The 18,594-nt window shown below is 38.2% G+C and overlaps 1 protein-coding gene across 9 annotated transcripts in view; it reads right to left on the reverse strand.

Moving 5' to 3' along the window:
* The window catches only part of col14a1a (collagen, type XIV, alpha 1a), a 109,011-nt gene that overhangs the window by 7,563 nt on the left and 82,854 nt on the right, over positions 1 to 18,594 (reverse strand). For 5 of the 9 annotated variants that reach the window (XM_052577440.1, XM_052577439.1, XM_052577447.1 and 2 more), the window contains 12 exons: positions 18,122 to 18,199; positions 16,355 to 16,441; positions 13,840 to 13,893; positions 13,332 to 13,394; positions 13,139 to 13,234; positions 13,001 to 13,054; positions 8,823 to 8,876; positions 5,298 to 5,351; positions 5,145 to 5,216; positions 3,283 to 3,318; positions 1,820 to 1,886; positions 1,526 to 1,714 (listed from right to left, as the gene is read on the reverse strand). In XM_052577440.1, the coding sequence (XP_052433400.1) occupies positions 1,526 to 1,714; positions 1,820 to 1,886; positions 3,283 to 3,318; positions 5,145 to 5,216; positions 5,298 to 5,351; positions 8,823 to 8,876; positions 13,001 to 13,054; positions 13,139 to 13,234; positions 13,332 to 13,394; positions 13,840 to 13,893; positions 16,355 to 16,441; positions 18,122 to 18,199 (904 nt within the window). The remainder of the gene's footprint in view (positions 1 to 1,525; positions 1,715 to 1,819; positions 1,887 to 3,282; positions 3,319 to 5,144; positions 5,217 to 5,297; positions 5,352 to 8,822; positions 8,877 to 13,000; positions 13,055 to 13,138; positions 13,235 to 13,331; positions 13,395 to 13,839; positions 13,894 to 16,354; positions 16,442 to 18,121; positions 18,200 to 18,594) is intronic. The other 4 variants (XM_052577442.1, XM_052577441.1, XM_052577443.1 and 1 more) reach the window with 2 other exon arrangements.

Raw genomic sequence — 18,594 nt, forward strand, 5'->3', positions numbered from 1 at the left:
TACCTAAAAAAAATATGCTTTGGATCAACTAGTTTTTCTCAAATTATATTCATTGTTTGGTTTAAAGCTTGATTTAATATTTATCAAAAAATATTATCTAAGTATCAGGCTTTTTTTATAAAGACCATACCGTACTCAATGAATATATTTTCTTTAGACATAAGCAAAAATGCTTAATGCAGTTCAGTAAAACAATTTTTAGAAGTTTTTCGACTTTATTTCAAAATTAAAAAAGAGCTAAATGGGCGCATTTTGAAAGTATAATTTTCACTTAAGATAAAAATAAAAAATGCGTTGCTATCTAGGTCCAGATTTACTAAACAGGGCAAAAAAGTGCCAATGAGAGGGGCAAAGTCTGCATGTGATTTACTGACAATGCACAAATAAATGAGCACAGACACAGCCAAATCCTTCCCATAATGACCAGCGCGATCTACCAAGAGCGACATAAATTACCACCTCCTTTAAGAATTGTTTTTTTTATTTTTATTTTTGTTTTTGTGCGTCAAAAGATGGCGCAAATACCAGCATTTTGACAAGCGCAGATGTTAGTAAATCACGTTGCAAGATACATTTCACTCTTCTCCCATAAATTTTGCATCTGAAAGGGAAATTCCTACAAACGCATATTATTCAATAAGGTCAGGTGCAAAACTAACTATCCAATCCTTTTCAGTGCTAATTCTTCACTGTGCGTCTTTAGTAAATCCTGACAGTAATATTTTAATGCCAAAAGACAGTTTGCATTGATGCAGGCTGTTAGTAAATCTGGCCCATAATGTTTAATTTATTTTATCTTTTTAAAATATGCATCATATTTGCTGTAATGTTCTAATAATAATAATAATAATAAAACCCTCACTAAAGTGTTCTGCACATCAACACTTTTAAACAAACCTGTTGTTTCACTTTTTCAGTGCAGTTTCAGTGGAGTGTGAGACTTGTGGTTGCTTAAGAGGCTGTCAACCTCAATTCAACTGTTACACAATAAAGATATTGGCATTTTTGTGGCATCTTTGAAGTAGTTGTTCTTGGCTTACTAACATTATCCCCCCAAAAAAGAGTTAGTAGTTTACATATTGTTTATGATGACGGGTGGTATTGAGGTTAGCCAGGGCTGTCAGCCAAGATGGTAACAACATTTATCATGGATGGGATCAGTGAGGTCTTACTAATGTTCGGTATTATTATAGCTACAAGATCTCAGTGTAACCTTAAGCTGCGGGCAACATTTCTATCCAACAACTAATCATTCTTCATACTATGTATACTAGACAAGCCCAGAACCCATTGTGCACGGTTTATGCATCTAATACCCTACTGACATACTAATTTTGCTATTATCTGCTATTATTGCACAAACTCAGCTACTACTTTTCTACAATTTAATCTTGAAACTTCTGTTTTAACCTTCCCCCAACAATTTAATGACTACAAATTCAAAACACACGTTCATATTGTTGTATCCAGCAGTGTACAGTATCTAGTGGCAGAGTAGGTTATTATCACATGTAAAAATGTTTACCTCTCTCTCCTGGACGGCCATTTTGCCCACTGGCTCCAGGGAATCCTGGTCTGCCAGGAGGTCCCTGTTCTCCCTGTGGGCCCGGAGGTCCCAGTCGACCAGGCTCACCCGGGGGACCTGGTACTGTTCGTACCGAAACAGACTGACTGGGAATCTGGTTCAGAACAGAGCTGTAGCGAGACAAGTGACCTGAGGGGGAGGGAGGAAAAAAGAAATTCACTTAGCGGGTCAGCCGCGGTTAGACGACTTCCTGTGAGTCATGAATTTGGTAAAAGAGCATCAATATATACTCACTCTGAATTAGCTGTTCACAAACTTGTCGCGCTATGGCACGGACAGCGGCCTGAGACTGCATAGTACCCTTGAAGAACAAACAACATGGGATTCAGATGGGGATGTACAGTATCACAGTTTTGTCATTTAAAATTAAAAATAATAATTTACAATCTTAGGCACTGTGCGAAAGTTATGAATTAGGAGAGCTACAAAAAAGAAACTACTGTAAAATGAGTCTTGAGAATGAGAACTTGAACTTATACCGAATGATGTATTCTGTTTCCTCTATGCTGGGCTCATAAAAAGAGACGCAAGCGGAGACAATCAATAAAGAGACAACATATTCTGTTTGCTCTCAAAGTCTGGACAGTTTCCTGAGGATGAGCTTTAGGGTGGTGAATTCTGACACAGATATACTGGATTTAGAGTATTTCTCACACCAAATGAATGTGTTAATTTTATAGGTCAAAGTGGATTAGCCCATTCCACTGAACATGTTAATAATAATAATAATAATAATAATAATAATAATAATGACAGATGGACAGGAGGACAAAATGTGGTCGCTATCACTCTCAGCATGATCACAGACCATTCACAGTCCGCCTAATGCAGATCTCACACAAAATGCAGCGAGCTGGAGAAAAGCGACAGTTCCATTCTGATTTTGCCTGATTTCTTCTGCTAAATTGTGAGAGTCAGTTTTGCATCAGTCTGCCAAAAACGACAAAATAAAATGCCGCAAGAATGAAAGCTTCTGAGGAAGAACTAGAGTACTCTCAACCTTTGGATTTCATATTAGTGCATGTTTAACTTGATATTAAAGATTAGTATTTTAAACAGAGCAATTAGTTTGTTACTTGCCATACTACATGAAATAACAGTTAGTTAATGAATAAGTAAATGAATAAATGAACTATTTTGACAACACTGTCCATGCTGTGTGTTAATTAATTTTCCAATCCACTAACACCAATGTTAACACCTTAAAAGCAAGCATACAACATGTATTAAGACCACAAGCTGCCACTTTAGCTGCTTTAAATGGAGGCTAAGACCCTGTGCAACATGGGTGTTTAATTCACCCAATTCAACACTCTCCACACACCCTTTGTGTGGTGGCCAGTACCAAGCAGTGTGGAAATCAGAACCAAAGAATAAAAACACAAATATATTGTTATGTGGAAGCATGGGACCAAGTCTGACTGTGAGGCTTGATAGACAGCTTTAGCTGTACCTGTGCTACTTCCAATGCTCCCGCAGCGACTGAATTAAAACACCCGAGCATTTAGACGCATTTAGTGCGAAAAAGCAAAGGCGCTATAATTCAGCGCTGCTGCTGTGATTTTTATCAAGAGGCCTGTCAGCAAGCCTCTTAATCCTGCCGCTGATAAACCACCATTATGTGCACCACCCGAGTGTCACATGCCCCCACCCTAATCTAAACGCCATGACACTTTAGATGCAGATTGGAAACTCACTCGCTCTCCTCGTTCGCCTTTGGCGCCGGGAGGCCCCTGCAAAAAAAGAGAAAAAGAAAGTAAAGACAAACATTTCAGAATTCACCGATCGGAGAAGAAAGAGACCAAAAAGAAACACAAAGACATTAATGACTGGTTGGAGAGGGGGATTTGAATGTGAGAGCGGACCAAATCGATGAACGGATGAAGCACATGAGCCAAAAACATAAAATGGATGCGTCACTGACCTAATGTGTTGGAAAACAGACTGGAATTTGTGGCCAGAGCGCCGTGGCTGCTAAACAATTCTGATATCATAACATCTGGGTAAAAATGAGATGTAACCCTGAGACAGACTCATTGGAGGCTCACTGGGACTCATCGTGAGGATATGCGGTTGTTGTGCCAGACTGTGTGAGAATATGATCATAGTTTATTCAAAGTACTGCATGTAATTTCACACATCGGAGCACGAGGTTATGGCTCTATATCTATATTGTAGTAGAATTAACAAAGCCCTGCTCTTCTATAAACTGGGCCACAATTGATCATAAACTTGTCATCTTACTGACAATCTCTCTTCCAGGGCTTATAAAAAGAAAGACGTACAGGTTTCGAATCAGTGTTGAGAGGTTACACTGCAATCGAGCTCTGCAGATGTTCCTCAACGACTGTGCTGGAGCATGTGGTTCTACTTTACAAATCTATGAGAACAAATAGAGCTCCAATTTATATAGGTGTCACTCAGCAGGAAACTCGTAGAGACTGACGTTAATTCAGAATCCCTCGTGCTTCTAATATACAAATGGGAAGCAAACATTTCAGTCAGAGGCTCTGTGCAAACAATACCTGAGATTTCTCAGTTTGTGGGTCTCTCTCTGACCAGTCGGACTGTATAAGATAGATCTTTGCAGGCTGAAACTGAGCTACAGTGAGTCCTAGAACAAAGTGCTTCAAAGGCAAAACTCTAGTCATGTGGAGCTGTCTGCTCCAGCATTCATAACTGATTTCTAGGCATGAATAAAGGGACTCTTCATGGTAAATATTGTAGGTGTATTTCTAGCTTCAACACACATGGACTTTCAAAGCAGAATTCATCCTGCTGAATAGATCAGGCTAGTTAGTAAAGGTTTGGTGTTACTCTAGCTTGAGGATATCTAGCCTTGCTCCTGAAGGGCTACTATCCTGCAGAGCTGATCTCAAACCTTCAGTTTGTTGAAACCTTCAAGTCAAGTGTGCTGAAGCAGGTTGGAGGGACACTGGACCTTCAGGAGCAGAACTGGACACCTCTGGTCTAGTTGGAGGGCCATTATAATAATTCTGTTTACCAGTAAAACCTGGTTGGATAATGTCTTTCTGGCAAATATGAATAACTAAGACAAATTTAACAATAAGGATTGCTCTGCTGGCACCGCGGCAGTGGTAAAAGCTGTAAATTGGCATAAAACTCTCTTGTGTTTGCCCTGGACCAGCGGGTCATCCTTATTGTTGAGCCTTGCCAAGAGAAGCCTAATGAGAACATCAGCACATCGCCACCAAACCATGCTGTTTTTTAATCAGGTACATTCAAAATCAGTTTAGTGGGGAATCAAAGGACCAATTTGGTTTATGACCTCAAAATATTTCGTAATTCTGGTCTCTCTTTTCAGCTTTGGTGGTCTGGTACTTCACTGAGAATAATGCTGGAGTCTGACACTAAAGAGAATGAGTCAGCAGTAGGACAGTCTGCCAGGAGTCAGTGTTCCTTCAACTAAACAAGAACTCCACAAAACCTCATTTATAGAACTACAGGGACCCAGACTTAATTATCAGCTGATGCCACGACTGTAGTCTACACTGTTTTGTTTGTAGTTTATTCAACGTGACTGTAATGCAATACTCACAGCTGTCCCCTGATCACCCATTTGCCCTGGAGATCCACTCGGTCCTGGAGCCCCAGGAGCTCCGGGGCTTCCCTAAAATGACATATTAAGAGGAAAATGGTTCATGACCAAGTCTCAGGAAGACTCAAAGAGTGATTTTATCTAGTTATATACCATTGGTCCTGGAGGGCCCGGTCTTCCCTGGGGTCCATCCTTACCCAGTAGGCCCTGAAACGAAAGAATGTTGATGATGCGTTGTTTAAAATAAAATAAAAACTATGATATATCAATATAAATACAGCATAGCATCTTCTTTTAGCACATTTGTATGAAAGCGTAAAACGCCAGAGTCCCAAATTCTCCTAAGGGAATCTAAGAAACAGTAAGCAGAAATGAAGATAACACATTGTGAAGTGTCAGTGCTTCCTGCACAGCTTTTCTTTAGCAAAATAAATCAGTACCCAAGTTGTGAATGTGAGATTGTATTCCGAAATAAATGTGATGAGATAAAAACTGCAAAATAATGTTGTCGCGGGCTGCACGCAAAAACAAAAACAAAGCGAGAGGAGTCTAGTCTGATTCACAAACAAATGACTCAAAGAAGACAAACTCACAATTTACCTGTTTGAATCAGCCTGATGATGAACCTCGCTGAATCTATTGGTGACTCACTAAATGAACAGCATGTGCTCAACTCTGGCTGACCTCTGTACACTGGCGGCATGAACAATTCAACAGTCGCAGTTCCAGTATAAAAGACTGAATACACAAACCCTAACAGCAAAGGAACAGAACAGGTGGAAATGTGTTTTAACTGGAACATCCATTTCACTACTGTTTTATTGTAGAATACTGGGATGCACCTGAAGGACCTCAGTAGGGGATAGAGACTCAACAACAACAACTTAATGTCAGATCTGTCTGCACAAATTATATAATACGGTTCTGGCTGCTTCCTTTCAGCCAGTGATCCAAGTGAGTTTAAGTGTTCTTCCACTGAGCATGCCTCATTGGCCTAAATATCTGGCTCTTTTGGGAAACAGGCCAATGGAGGGAAGGGAAAACAATGTAACATTTAAATCGCCTCAAGTGTAACATACTTTTGGAGTACCACACTTCAAGAGCACAAAGCCTCAGAATAGTTTGAGTGCACGCAACATATGCAATCCCATATGAGTGCCTGAGGTCACAGAAGTTTTTCTCTCACAGAAGCTTTGTGTGTGTTGAGGTGGATAAGAACCTCCCTCGAGAAGGAGTCATGGTGGAAGCATGCTATTAACACCTCTTTGCTTTGTGCTCATCATATTCAATGAGGCCAAACACACCATTTATTCTCTGCAATGATGACAATCCAGAACTAGAACTACTTTAAATTAAATGAATATAAATAAAATGGCATTTATTTCTGTGATGGCAAAGCTGAATTTCAGACCTCTAGTATTTAGCTTCATATGAACCTTTAGAAATCATTCTAATATGCTGATTTGATGTATTATCCTCAATATTCAAAATGGTGGTGGAAACCATCATCTTAAAATAATCAAGAAGTATTCACCAGTTTTTCACCAAGTGAACACAATCAATTATTTAATCATTTCAACAATACAACTGAACTAGATTCAGAAATTAAACTTAACAACTCTTTTCTTCCTGCATTTATTTCAGACCTTATTAAAATATTTGTGATGTTCACATTACTGCTTAATTAGAATATATTGTGTATATTTAATATATTGCCTGTCCCAGTTTGGTGTCAATCTAGAAATTTCACCTCTTTGTACCATGCTTTGTACAGTTTTATTCCAGTGTCTCAATGAAATCTGTTAGCAAGTGAAAATCCCAGAAATACTGAATAATTTCTTCAGCCCTTCATCGTGCGCTGCTTACAGGCATGACAACTGGTTAGTTAACCTTGGAACTGTAATAATATTCTTTTACAAATGTTCTGTTAAGAGATTATCATAAGTTCAAAGCCAAGCATCTGCTTTCTTTGTTAAACTGTCATAGTGAGTTACTGTGTATGAAACCACAGCTGATTTATCCCTCAACCTGCTTTAAATCAGCTCAGTAAACAGTCTGAAACACCTCCATTTGTGCTCCTTGTTTTTCTTCTCGGATGCAAAATGACAGATTTAGTCAAACATTTCCACTCAGGCTGCTCATTGCTAAACAGAGATGGCAAACTTGCACTTTCTCACCAAGACATGAACATTTAATTACACCACGCGCCTTTGGGAATGGTAATCGAATAACCACCTCATGCATATTTTTCATTACAGTTCACAGAATGGGTCTAGTGTTCCTTTTTTCAATATTAATCTGTATAGGCTACATACATATATGCGATTCCACACTTGTATGAATAACAATATTGAACATCTTTCTATCTGTGACAACACATGCAGCACAAAACACCTAGACTAGGAGGCAATTATATTCCATGTGTTACATGTGAGCTGATACTAAAATCATTTTAAGGATCTGTGAATCACATGTGCATGATTCCAAAATGTCTAGTAAGGCTTTGTTCACAAGTTGCTTAATTTGGTTTGGAGACGAGGAACAAAATCAATAACGAAAATAAACACATTGCGCGCTTATTATGACAGTCTAGAGGGACGGATCTGATTAGTTCAGGTAGTGGTGTTATTGACTAGCAGTCCTGTAAATTGAATCTGTGAGTCTGGGCCTCCTTCATCGTAATCAGATGTGTTCAGGCACAGAAGAACACATAAGCTTCATTTGATGAGCTTGCCCATGTGGAATTGTTCTTACATGGCATGACTGAAAGTGCGTTTACTTAATAATATCAGTTAGGTCATCAAAGTTAACTCATGCATTAAAGCATCAATTATGAATTAATTGTTTAAAAAAGTGGTCTAAAATGAATGCATTAATGCAAAACGCAAATTAACCATTTATGCCCCCTGACCTGTATGTAAATTCCGTTGTAAGTAATTTTCTCTCCAGTGGAAGTGTGTTGTACCACTAAAATGCAAGGTGTGTTATTGCAAATTCTGCAGGGGATCATCCCACCACCCATGGCAAGAACTGGTCATGCAGGATGGAGTGCAAAGAATGGAAAAGTGCACAGGGGTTTCCATATGCACTTTTAACAGATGCGATAAACATTTAGATGTGGCTGATTGTATCTGTATGACTGTTTAAAATTAAATATTACAATTATTTTAATAAAATAAAATTAAAAAGTCAAATAAAATCACAAATAATTATCATCATTGACTGAATGATTTAAAAAATATATGACTATAATAATAAATAGAATGGAAAATTACACTGAAAAATATAACAATTTTAATGAAAAAAACAAACAAAACAGACAAAATCTAACGGTTAAAGCCTCTTCCAAAAAATAAAATAAAATAAAAAACATAAATTGACAATTTCTCAGATTCTCTGGTCTTTTTCTTAGATTTTTCTTATCAGTTATGTACATAACTATATATTTTTTTATGTTATGAATTAAATGCTCATTGTATTTTTAGTGTTAGTGTTTAGTTTTAATTTTAGTGTCGACGATGGTTGTATTTGTGCACCATCTATAAAACAATTACTAAAACTGATACACAACCCTGAAAACATAAAGTCATTTGTAATTGTACAGCTTGCTCAGCCTATCCGATATCATCATAAAGAACTAACAATAAAGTGTGAATTGAATTTATGAAAAACGCTTACTCTCTGTCCTGGAGGTCCATCTCGGCCTGGTCCTCCACTGGCACCTGGTACACCCTGGAAGTAAATAAACAAGACAACATAATCAATGACAGACATAGCTGTTTACAAAATGTGTGGCCTTTGCCGAGTAATAAATGTTCAGCCCTATAGTTTCACGTGGCCATTGGCATACACACATCTACAGGCTACGATATTGACATTATAAAAGTGCTCAATCTCAAGGCTGAGGAGGTAATCGAAAGTGAGGACAGTTTGTGTGGTCTGAGTCATTGTGATTTGAAGAGCTGCTTTGCTATGATATCATACATAAAAAGAACATAAACTGTAGCTTAGTCCTTGAAGTGTTTTTGTACCCACAATGAAAATCAATTCCAGTTCATCGACTTACATTGTATGGAACCCACTGACTTTCATTTTGAGGGCAAAAACATTTGAAAGAAACATTATTAAAATATCTTTTTTGTTTCCCACAGAACAAAGTCTTATAGATTTGGAAGGGTAAGATGAACTATGTTATTGGGTAAACTATTCTTTAAAGCACTAAATTCACAAGAAACACTAGAATTTCTAGAGTAGAAATGTCTACTACAGACATCGCTTCTTCCATCTCAGCGATTGGCATTTTCCACTTCTCATTTGCATGAAGTTGAGCATTTCTTTACGGCTGCCACCACTTGTATTGCTCTTTTGACAATACCATAATCCCCTGCAAAATCCTGCTGCTCAGCTCCTACAGTGCATCAACTGAAAATGCATGCTCATCTCCAGGTGAAAAACGTTAATTTAGATGAAACCGTCTTAATAATGAAATGATATTTCATCCTTTCAGTTACAAAACTACTAATCAAGAAGTTCAACTCAACATCACCCCATATACCAGCACCACACACACACACACACACACACACACACTAAAATGGGCTTTGTTTCATCACAAGTGGACTCGTAATTCTGAAACTGTGTGTGAGGGCACCCATAACAGTATTATATATGGGGCTCTCAGCGCCAGCGGCAGAGACAGACTAGGGAAGAGATGCGGCACATGATATGGAGGACTGGCAACCAGCAGCCAATGAATATAATTCACAGGCTGACAGGATAGATTAGCCCTGAGTGAGAACTATGGGCGTCTCTACTGCAGTACGGCAAAGACCACTTCCTCCTTACTTCCAACATAACTCTGAAAGAACTCAATACCGGCTGCTAATGGAAGCGAGTGTGTGGATGGCCCCTCTGCTTAAAGGAAGATATCCATCTCAAGCCTAGACGTTTATACTGGAAGACTGAGGAACGTATGGGTGTGTGTGTGTGTGTGTGTGTTTGTACTTTGACCACTGGAAAGGCCAGGATGTTCTTTTCGTCACCCTGAAGAACTCTAGGGGATTTTTCCTGAGTGGCTGTCATTGGCTTCACATCAAACAGCTATTCCTCAACAAATGGAACTGTCACTGTGAATGTTTTAGAAGCCTTTTGGTGACACTTTCAGCAGAAATCTAAAAACCAGCAGTTGGTTGTCACAGAAAAGGGAGAATTTTAACAAGCTTGTGAAAGAAGCTTTAGAAGCATAAAAGTCTAAGACATCTGCTTGAGGCAAAACTATGAATTCCATCCTGCCTGCTTAGAATTGTCTTTTGAGTTAAGGCACATTGGATTCTCCCTTAAATAGGATCTTAATATGATAATTTTCATGTCAAAATGTTTTATTATTATGTAGAGGTGTGTGGTGGACTGAAATGAGTAGGAAGAGAAGCTGGGTTTGGTTTCCCAATGTACACTACATTTCAAATGTTTGAGGTCGGTAAGATTTTTCAATGTTTCTGAAAGAATTCTCTTAAGATGTTTGATAAGTCATAGAGCAAAAATAATAATATTGTGCTCAATTCAAAAATCATTATATTGTACCGAAATGGTACTCAATCATTTTATTTTTTATTAGCAGTGTTGAAAACCTTTGTGCTGTTTAATATTTTTGTGGAAACCATTATTTCTTTTTAAAGATTATTTGATGAAAAGAAAGTCCAATTCAACTTCAGCATTCCACTCTCTTCTAGCCTAATTTGATTTTAAACAGCTTAACATCACAGGAACACAGCTCAAACTCATTTGATGAAAACTCTGCACATTTATGATAATTTCTTTATCATAATAATTTTTTTCACCACATTTAAGCAGGTTCAGATAACCCCACTGCTTAAAAGCACTAAAAGCACGGCACTAAACACCTCCCATTCATTGTAAAAACACATAAAGTTGTTTTCAACCAGGTAAACATCTTGTTTTCAACCAGGAACCAATCAGGTTAAAAAGTGGCCATTTGGATGAGACTGCATTAATGTCAGTCACTGAATCCTTGCAGATTGTGAAAGTTCTCATTTTTCTGGATCTAACTGGCGTTTTGACACTGTCAATCATCAGATCCCTACTATCCACCCTCTCATCACTGGGTAACAAAGAAACTCTACTCTTCACTGGTTTGAATCCTATACCTTATGGGTCTTTCAGGGTTGCCTGGAGGGGGATTCCCTCAGGGTTGTTCCTCAAGGATCAGTTCTTGGACCCCTTCTCTTCTCCATATACATTACAGCACTGTGGACTACCGTATAGGCACATGGATTTTCCTACCATTGCTATGCTGATGACACACAGTTTTATTTATTTATTTATTTGTATTTTTTTATTTCAATGAGATGATCCAAAGATATCTCGGCAGGTGATCTTGGCATGGATGAAAGAATATCACCATCCAGCTCCACCTAGCAAAGACAGACCTTCTCATTTTCCCTGGCACTCCAGCTGTACAACACAATTACACCATCCAGCTAGGTTCACAAACAATTATGAAATTAATCAAATTTTTTCAGACATCTTGGGGTAATCTTTCATCACCAGCTGTCCTTCAAAGAGAGCATGATCATGCAGGTATAGGTATGTGTTGCGCAATATGCGGAAGATCAGGTCTTTCCTAACTTCTTGTCCAGGCCCTTGTCACTTCTACGAGTGATTATTTCAATGCTTTAATGAGCCCAAGAGATCCCATTTCACATTTCTCTTAATCTCTCATTACTAGCTACCAGTTATGGTTTACATCAAGTTCAAGACACAGATACTAGTGAACAGCCACGGGCTCCACACAGTCTTAAATGTCTACATCCCCTCTAGAAACAAGAGGTCGGGAAGTCAACAGCACCTTGTGGTACCATCACAGAAATTCACAATGTCAGTTTCTGGAACATGTTCTTTCACTGTTCAATGCTGGTGGAATGATCTTCCCAACCCTATCCGGATCACTGAATCCCTTACTATATTTACTGACCACAAACTTGTCATGTCCCAGGTGATGTTTTCACAAACGTTTCCCAGTTAAAGCCACATGGAACGCCACAATACCTTACATTTGGGACAAGCAACCAATACTCCAACATTTCTCTGAATCTGCACATTGTCAGATCAACAAATCACAGTGACATACAAGCACTGCCTCCTCTCAAATGTTTTATTTCATCACAATTTTGCTATTAAACCTTCATATTCATACCTCAATTACAATACAGTTTGCAAAGGGAGCAAAATCCCTCTCTCTGAAGCTTTATTTAATAGTTGTACTATTTTATTTGTACAAACAATGATTTTGTCATTCATAATTCATTTTTGAGAAGACCAAACAAACAAGACAGACTGCACCAGTGTAACCCAGAAGGTTAACCTATCAAAATGTATAAAGTAGCTTTTTTTTTATAGGTTACAGCCAAAAACAGGAGAACTGCAAGTCATTTCTAATAAACCTCATAAAAAAGATTTAGATTTTTCACAGAAGTGTATCTCAATTTTTAAACCTCTCCTTACCCGCTAACAAGTGAGTTTTCAAACTAAGTTTAGGAAGGTGTAGAAATTCATAAAGGCACTAGTTGATTCTATTAGGCTGCCAACTGCAAGACCCAATCTGTTTGTATTTATCGATTTATATTAAACAATTTCCTTAAATTGAGGGTAAGCAGCACATACAGACACACATGAACGACTTATCATTCACAAGCTATACACACACAGACACTCATGGGACTGTGATAATTGTAACTCTCTGACAGAAGAGACAAGGTTAGCTAATGAGAGACCGTGTGGGTGTTATGAAGCTGTCGTGAAGTGCGTATGAGATAGGCAGGCGATATATTTTCCCTTACCTGAGGACCCGGCACACCTATTTCACCCTTCTCTCCTTTTTCACCCGGAGCCCCCTGAAGAGAGAGGAATAAAAAAAAAGGCAACATTAATAAAAAGAATGAAACAAATTTTGCATAAAAATCCAGTCTTCAGCTTACCGGTGGACCCTGAATGGACATTCCATTCGGCCCCTGAGGACCCGGTGGCCCCTGCGGTCCTGGAGGTCCGATCTCACCAGGTGGCCCTTGAGGCCCCTTAAACATAAAGTTCGGACATTATCTTAATAAATGTAGTCTTATTATAAAATCATCATGGTTTCATTGCCGGGTTTAATTTCCTCAATATAATTACATAACGTTTCAGGCCTACCACCAGCCGGGCTGCTGAAACAAAGTGTGAATGCCCTGCAGTCTCCTTCTCCATCAGGAATGCAATAATCAAGGAAGCAAAAGACACTCGTCACAGTCTAGCTTCTGACAAACTTCTTAGTGGTGGTCATTTGGACCAAGTTTACATAAAATTTTGGAGCATGAAATGAAATTATGTCTGCCACAGCATGGGTTTATTTGGACAGAAGCATGATGTATTCTATGAATGGACACACACACATCTGGAGGGACTTTACTCTAGAGGAAACTACAGTTGGACAGAGAGACACAAATAAACAAAGCGAGCTCTCTGAAAATCCAGAGCGAGGGTGAGATTTACTCACTTGTGTGCTCCAAAAACAACACAGAGGCACATGCATTGTGTGTAGTTCTACATTTTGAGCTCTTGTCCGGTGTCTATTCTTTTGGGAAATAATGACAACTCTGGGTGGCCCTGCATATGGGATGCATAAAGCATATGTGTACTTTACCGTCAAGCCTGGCTCCCCCCGATCTCCTCTTGAACCTCTGATACCAGGACCGCCCTGAGAGTTAGACACACACAATTAGATAAACACAAATTGAAAAACTCAGAATAAGCAAACACATTTTCTTAATGACCAGAGCTGGGGCATGTGTCAATAAAGCCATTTTAAACACTGTCGGTCGTTCTGTTCCAAAGCATCATGAGCTGCCTTGTTTCCAACATAAGCAGTGTGCTAACTGCCCTCATAAGTGACCAAGAGTTTGAAATTAGTATGATGCTAAATTAATAGCACAATACTCTATAGTGGTTATCAACCCGGGGGGCGGGGCCAACTAGGGGCCTTCGGCAAATGTTGAAGGAGGCCTCAGGATGACTTCAAATACTGCAAAATTGGCAAGTTAAAAAAAATCTGATTGAATCTGCCTACAGTTTGATAGAGAGTATCCGTGACCTGGTTCAAACCATATCCCACCCGCTTATGACCCTCATAAACTCTTGCCCCCACTGCTGCAGGCGACCGCTAGTAATTTAACCCTGTTTGTACATCTTCCTTTTCCTGTGTTTACTTTAATTGAATCACCAATGGCCATGTCTGCAATAAGGTAGTTTTTATCACTGAAGGCTATGGGGCAAATTTGATTCATGAGCTTGCTCAAAACACACTTAATAAAACCTGCTGGTGACGGTGGAAGCTGAGTATACGCAAGCATAAATATTCATTTGAAAGATGCACAAGATGACTTAACAGGACATTTTCCATTCATTTGAGCAGCCGGTGTAATCATAGGAGAGACTTCAGAACACATGACAGTAATATTAATTTCAAAATGCAGGAATAATATAAACAAAACTGAAATGCAATCGTCTTCCTTGCAACCACCTCTTGGTCATGGAAATGGGTTTGAATGGATGAAGAAATCTATAACGCAGACAGGACAGGAGTGGACTAATCGGTTTTGATAAATCGATCTCCTCGTAATGACTTTCTCGAAAGAACTGCTGTTTATACACCATGGCCTTTTCGAGGCCTCAGAATACATTTTCCCTCAGGGTGCATATGATGCTGCCTTCCAAATGAGCTCATTTATTTGTTCCCGCCATATTGAGTTTAACCTGCAGCATGGGCTGAATTGAGAAATCTAATGCTAGGTCTTTTTCTCAATCTCTTAAGCAGTGTCCCGATTCATTTTATATCTTTAATATCTTTGTGCTCCTTCTTAACACGTGTGTTTTTTTTGTTTTTTTTTTTAAGAACAATATGGTTAGGGCTTCAGACTAAAAACTGAAAAGCTGCCGGCTCCTCAAGAATCCTTTACGAAAGACACCTGAACCTGGAATGTTCCTGGAGACTAATCATATGAAAGTCACAAATCCCTACAGTCTTTGTTGCGCCGCAATCTATAAAGATGTTTTTCAAACAGATCTATGTCTTACACAGAGTCGTAACACGCTAGCTTTTATGCTAGAGTGTATATGTATGCTAAAGTATGTCAGCAAGCGCTTTCATGCCAGAGTACGCAAGTGAGTTTATAAGCTAAAGTAAGTATTTTTAATGCTAAGGTATAGTAAAATTGTGAGCTAAAGTATCAGTGTCAGTTAGGGCTAATGCTAAAGTATGAGAAAAAGTTTGTCAGCTAAAAATATTAGCTGGCTTTAATGCTAAAGCATGATAGCAAGTCAGGTAAAGCATGAAAGTAATTTGGTCAGTCAAAGTATGTAAATTGACTTTATTGCTAAGCCATGATAGAAAGTTTGTCAGCTAAAAATATTAGCTGGCTTTAATGCTAAAGCATAATATCAATCAGGTAAAGCATGTAAGTAATTTGGTCAATTAAAGTATGTAAATTGACTTTATTGCTAAGAAATGATAGCACATTTGTCAGCTAAAAATATTAGCTGGCTTTAATGCTAAAGCATGATAGCAAGTCAGGTAAAGCAGGAAAGTAATTTGGTCAGTTAAAGTATGTAAATTGACTTTATTGCTAAGGCATGATAGTAAGTTTGTCAGCTAAAACATGCCAGCTGGCGCTAATGGTAAAGTATGAGAACGTGTTTGTCAGTTAAAGTATGTCAGCTAGTACTAATGCTAAAGTATAATAGCAAGTTTGTCAGCTAAAGTGTATTAGCTACAGTAGTTTTTATGCTGGTATGAAAGCGAATTGGAGTAGCTCTGTCACCAAGCTGCTGTGTTAAAATTGAGGAGCTAGATTTTATGCTTAAGTACATAAGACTGGTATTGACATCTGTAAGTTTGTTTTTTTTGTGCTATGTCTCGTAAAATTGTGAAATATTATCAGTGTACTGAAAAATATAATTTTTTCTTTAAATCGTATTTTTGTGCTAAAACTAACAATTGTTACCTCACTGCTCACTGTCACGTAGCTCATTTCTAATTGGTTACATTTTTTGATGCAGTCCTGTTTTACAAATCTCCCCTGTCTACCCCCTCTATCATCTAGTTTAATACAGATCACATTCTAAGGTTGGTTGTTAGTGAGAGGTGAAACCAGTGGTTTTACCGGTGGTCCTGAGGGTCCAGGTGGTCCTTTGCTGTCCTGAGCACAGGTGCAGGCATGGGGCATGGCAGGACAGTCTTCTTCGACTCTCTGAAGAAAGCACAAACAAAACAACATGTCGGACACCATTTCAAACACGGTACTATTTCCTCTCTAGGAATCTAACAGAACTTTGTTTGTCCAGTTCAACCAAGGATGTCTGTGCAATTGCCTCAAGTCATTAATTCGCAAGTGCACAAACACAGCAAGCGACCTGGAGATATTGTTCTTCCTATCCATGGAGGACCAAGTCTATTTGTCTGCTACAAGACTACATAATTGAATTACTTGTAGAGTGGTCATGGATCTTTATAGTTAGGGACGATTGCCAGAATGGCTGGTTTTCAACATTAAATAAGTATCCAAAATGATAGAGGAAGAGAACAAAAGAGTCATATCGCTAAGGCATCAGATGTACTGTATACTGGCAGTACATACAACTATAAAATCATAAAATTATCTATCACAGCAGAGAACTTTTTATAAATAATGATAGCCAATTACAAGACTGCTTATGGTCCTTTTGTCAGCTTTTTGTTTTAGACTAGTCTTTTTTTTTTTTTTGATTTAGCTTTCCAATATTATTTACATTATTAAGTATTTCTTTTTATATATATATATATATATATATATATATATATATACAGTTGAGTTGCAATTTTGACATTATTTTTTTCCATTACACAGTAATTTGCTGGGACAGCCAAAAGTTCCGACATTACTCCCCCTCATGTCGTTCCAAACCTGTAAGACCTTTATTAATCTTCGGAACACAAATTAAGATATTTTTGTTAAAATACTCCATGTGACATCAGTTGTTCAACCACTTATAAAGCGTCTTCAACGCTTCTTCACAACAGTAAAGTTCTGATGTAGAGCTCACATGCGCTGCACCATGTTTTTAATCAAACACATGCATCTTGTTACTGTTGTGAACGAGCATTGAATTCTGACATGGAAGAGAAAAACTGTCAAATAAAGTCTTTATTTTTCTTTCCTTTGCACACAAAAGGTATTTTTGTAGCATCAGAAAATTACAGTTGAACCACTGATGTCACATGGACTATTTTAACAATGTCCTTACTACCTTTCTGGGCCTTGAACAGTTGCGTTGCTGTCTGTGGAGGGTCAGAGAGCTCTCGGATTTCATCAAAAATATCTTCATTTGTGTTCCAAAGATGAATGAAGGTGTTATGGGTTTGGAACGAAATGAGGGTCAGTAATTAATGACAGCATTTTCATTTTTGGGTGAACTATCATTTTAGCCATTTTTTGGTAGTTCAAATAGATTGGTACTTTAACATTATGTCTTAATCAAATTTATGGTTAAGCTTATAAGTTGTAAAATATAAAGGCATCCTGTAATAATGAAAACATTGTCTCATTATCATTTACAATGAATTTCTGGCAAGCAAAGCTGCTATTTTATTTTTATTTTTTTTACAGTGCTCTATTAGTCTAGAGATTTGGAGGCAAAGAGGATAAATCAGTGGATCAGTGCTGCTGGCCTAGGTTAAAATCCAACCTTACGTAACTCTTTATTTTAATAAACCAAATTTATAGTATGCCAGCAGATGTATATCAGAAGCAGGACCACATCTGTTTGTTGGATCTTTATTAGATACATTTCTCCTGTAGGCTATTTTATATTAGCCATGACCAAAAGTGGTGGAAAGATAACTAAGGCGCAAATGGATATATTTGATAAAATACAGACTGGTTGGGTCTTACCAAGCCTGGGAGCTCACAGCACTTGTCCCGACTGGCCCATGATGTGCTGCAGACTATGTCAAACATCTGGAGCTGAAACTGTGGACAGGATCATAAAACACACACAAACCAAGCAAATATACAAGGCTGTTGAATAGCATTCACTCATTTAACAACAAATGCAACTGTCATGCATTATAAATCTTATCAACACAAACATTTTATGAAGTCTAAACAAATTGCAGGGGATCACTGTTGAGGATGAACAAAATCTAAATAAGCAGAAACTTTATGCATTTACTAACAGTCGTGCTTGAGATGCGTCTGATTATTTGTTTGGGCTGAATGACGGATTCTAATAGTTTTTCAACTTTTGCACGGTACAAACTCACATTACAACCCCCCCCCCCACCAGCATAATTACAAAGACAATTAGTCTCATCAGTGGTGCCGGCAGCCTCTGAGGAGAATAAAATCAGATGCACTCCTACACA

Source organism: Carassius gibelio, chromosome B16 (assembly GCF_023724105.1).
Source record: "Carassius gibelio isolate Cgi1373 ecotype wild population from Czech Republic chromosome B16, carGib1.2-hapl.c, whole genome shotgun sequence".
NCBI lineage: Eukaryota > Metazoa > Chordata > Actinopteri > Cypriniformes > Cyprinidae > Carassius > Carassius gibelio.